This window comes from Tarenaya hassleriana, unplaced genomic scaffold, assembly GCF_000463585.1.
Source record: "Tarenaya hassleriana unplaced genomic scaffold, ASM46358v1 Cleome14, whole genome shotgun sequence".
Taxonomy (NCBI): domain Eukaryota; kingdom Viridiplantae; phylum Streptophyta; class Magnoliopsida; order Brassicales; family Cleomaceae; genus Tarenaya; species Tarenaya hassleriana.
In genome coordinates, this window is record NW_010964598.1 from 318,633 (window position 1) to 322,480 (window position 3,848).

The 3,848-nt window shown below is 42.7% G+C and overlaps 1 protein-coding gene across 1 annotated transcript; it reads left to right on the plus strand.

The window, feature by feature from the left end:
* The first annotated feature begins 606 nt into the window (after nucleotides 1-606).
* On the plus strand, nucleotides 607-2,966 carry LOC104808343. Its single transcript, XM_010534020.1, has 2 exons — nucleotides 607-2,721; nucleotides 2,901-2,966. Exons 1-2 carry the CDS (start codon nucleotides 607-609, stop codon nucleotides 2,964-2,966), a joined length of 2,181 nt encoding a protein of 726 aa, XP_010532322.1.
* The last annotated feature ends 882 nt before the right edge of the window (nucleotides 2,967-3,848 follow it).

A 3,848-nucleotide genomic window follows, 5' to 3' on the forward strand; every position in this document is an offset into this window, starting at 1 on the left:
TATCTGATTTTACTTAGTTTATTTATTGCTTTATTTTCGGTATTCATCTATTCCATCTGCTATTTCCTGATCTGATTCTTAGTCGAGTCATGTTCTTAGTGTTAACTATTTCCTGTGTTCGATCCTGGTACTACAGTTGATCCGTATCCTTGCGGTTTTCGCTGTATCTAGGTTTTTATCACTTGAGCATTATTTCTATACCTAGATTTGCGTTATCAAGTTTTTGGCGCCGTTGCCGGGGAATAGTTTAGCGCTAGGATAAAGATTCCTTTGAATCTAGATTTTTTTTCTTTTTCTTTTCCCTCGATTTCTTGATTTATTCTTTGTGTTTGTTCTACTTTCAGGTGTGCAGGTTTCCGGTGTATGACCAGGAGTTCTAGGCCTGACAACCTAGTACCTCTTGACCCTGAAATCGAGAAGTCTGCTAAGCACAATTGAAAGAAGAAACGACAGCAAAGAAAGATGGAGGAACGTGCTATAGTTGCTGAGAACAACAATGACACTTATGGGGCATACCTTCAGCCCAAGTACATTCAGCAACTCTCATGCATTCGCCGGCCTGATATCGACCGTAACAATTTTGAGTTTCAACCGGCATTCATCAATATGTTGAGCTCATCGGCTTTCAGAGGTAAACCTAACGAAGATCCGATCCCTCACTTGACTCGATTCAAGCTACTATGCCAGTCAGTGAGGATAGTCCGCGGAGTTACCGATGAGTCTCTCATGCTCATAGCCTTTCCATTCTCCTTAATGGATACTGCTCTGGAATGGCTCTACACACTACCTCCAGATTCCATATGCTCATGGGAACAGATGCAAGAAAAGTTCATGCAGCGGTTCTTCCCCGCTAGCAAGACCCAGCTCGCGAAACAACAAATTAACTCATTTTTGCAGGAACCTGATAAATCCTTACGTGAAGCTTGGGATCGCTTACAAGGATACCAAAGAACATGTCCTCACCATGGATGGGATAAAAGGTACATTATTTCCACTTTCTTGCAGGGATTAAAGGAGGACACTCGGGTTCTTATTCGAGTAGCATGTGGAGGAAGTCTCAACGAAAAGTCATTCGACTTCATAGAGCAACAGATCAACAAGATGGCCAACGAGTGTGCTCCCTCTCACGAGTTTATCAGAAACGTTAGCCTCAAAGAAAGTCGTGCAGGTAAGGAAAGTCTATCTGAAATTCAGGCATTACGTGCAGAATTGGCAAAACTTAAAATGCAGGTTGAGAATGCCCATCAGATCTCAGACTTAGACACATCAGCCAACAGGTATAAGATCGAAGACGTCTACTATGTAGATAACAACCTGTACTCGAACGTGTCCAATTCGGGGTGGAAGAATCATCCAAACTTCTCGTACACGAATTCTTCCAACGTCTTGAATACTCCCCAAGGAAATTTCGGTGGTCCGTCTAATCAGGGTCATTCTCAAGGACATCAACCTCGACCCCGATCTCTCCAACAACATCAGAATCAGGCCGTTCAACACTACCTAGCGCCTTTTCAATCTCAGCAGAATTACGCTCCGTCTCCGCCTCCACCACAGGTAGATTTTGACCTCGATCTTAAGTCTATGTTCGCACAGCTTATGCAGGGTCAAGAAATCATTCGCACCGAGATGCGTGAACATCAACAGAAGACCGACGCCCATTTCAAGCTTATCGATAATCAAATAGCTCAACTTGCTGCCTCTATACCTTCGCGACCTCAAGGATCACTTCCAGGTAAACCCGAGATAAATCCTAGAGAGCACTGCAATGCAGTGTTCTTAAGAAGCGGGAAGCAACTTGAGGATGTCGTCCCCCCTACTCTTGAAAAAGGTGAGTCTTTTTACTCTAGATCTGCGATCACCTCTAACATTCAGTCTGCAGATACTCCAGTTAAGATGACATGTGAGGAAGAACCAAAGTATGTACCTCCACCTCCCAGACCTCCTCCAGTTCCATTCCCTTCACGACTTGTGCAACAAAAAGAGGCCAACCAGTTTAAGCGCTTCACGGACATGATAAAGAAATTGGAGATCACAATACCTTTTCATGAGGTAATCACTCAAATGCCCTCTTATGCCAAATTTCTCAAGGATATTCTGGCTAGGAAGAAGATAATGGAGAAGCAGACAGTAGCATTAACCAAAGAGTGCAGTGCCGTTTTTCAACATGATCTGCCCCGTAAGATGGCAGACCCAGGTAGTTTCTCCATTCCTTGCAAACTGGGCAATCTCTTTATTGAGCAGGCGTTATGTGATCTAGGAGCAAGCGTAAGCCTAATGCCATTGTCGATCTTCAAGAGACTAGGTGTGGGTGAACTCAAACCCACACAAATGATATTACAATTGGCAGATAGGTCGACCAAACAGCCTGCAGGTATACTAGAGGATATGCCACTTAAGGTGGGTGATTATTACATACCTGTCGATTTTGTGGTTCTTGACATGGATGCAGATTCAAGCATGCCTATCATTCTAGGGCGTCCCTTTCTCAACACAGCAGATGTCGTCATCCACGTCAGAGCGGGTCGTCTTACTATGTCCATTGGAGACGAGACAATAGAATTCATGCTCAATCAAAATGACAATCCAGACGAAAGTGTGAAATCTATTTGTTCAGTTTACAAGCTCAAAACGCCTAAGAACCAGGACCACAGACACAAGGTTAGGAGAGGACCGGATCCAGATAGGACAAAAGGTAAGAAAGAAGCTAACATGGTTGGGCAGGTCACTAACTCATCAGACCATCGTGAGAACTGGCTCGAATCTCATGCATCACCACCAGATTTTTCTCTACTAGGTACACCTCGTTTCTCAAACTCATTTTTTTGTAGAGATGCTCTTAAACTTCATGATCCAGGTTGGCAGAAGATCGATAATCTTCGCCCATTAGACCCATCCGGTAGTTGAGAGAGTTTGGTCAAGCTAAGGACCCTAAACAAGCGCTCCCGGGAGGCAACCCGAGTCCTTAGATTAGTTTTCTTTCTTTTCTGTTTATTTTTGCATCGGATATTGGTTTGTGTCTCTTATCACCAGGTTGAGTTCTAATGAGGAATTGAGGAGGCGAGGAAGCTAGCTATGCGATAGACGTAGGCAGACTTAAGTGCGAGTGAACGAACATCGCGAGCTAAGTATTCTTTTTCCTTCTTGATTTTCTTCTCTTTTGACTCATTTTATTGGTTGCCTCTATTAGACGAGAATTGACACCGAGGACAATGTCCAGTTCAAGTCTGGGGGAGGATTCGTCTAACGCCAAACCATATCCATATAGAGTAGTGTTGCATGCATTTTTCTCTTTTATTTTCACTTTTTAGTTGCATATGCATATAGGATGTTTTAGGATCATATAGTTTGTTGTTATTAGGGTTATGCATTTACATATAGTATTTAGGACATATAAGATCACGTGCATAAAACCGTTTTGAACATTGATATGATGACCTATGATATGAGAGAGTAGAAACGTCCTGAAAACATTTGATCTGTTGAACGTGGTTATGTTTTGTTGAATTGATTGCTTGACCTTTAGGATTTTCTAGAATGGCTTGTGGGATAGAAATCGTTGGTTGGAACCCATGGGACCGATGTTGTCTAGCCAAGAGAAACGTTTCTATAAGAATCTTTCCCATGTTTGCTGGAATCGGTAAAGTCTATTATCAAATGCATTCTCATTTCTTTATGTGCAGAAAAAGATAGTGAGCATCTCGACACTCCGCTGTCATTATCTCGTCAACGAAAATCATTCGAGGACATGAGTGCATCGATTAGATGGTTCGGGTCTAAGTTGTAGGTCAGGTCATCCAATGAATAAAATCGACAAAAAGAGCGATTATGAACCCTTCAACTTCAACGTC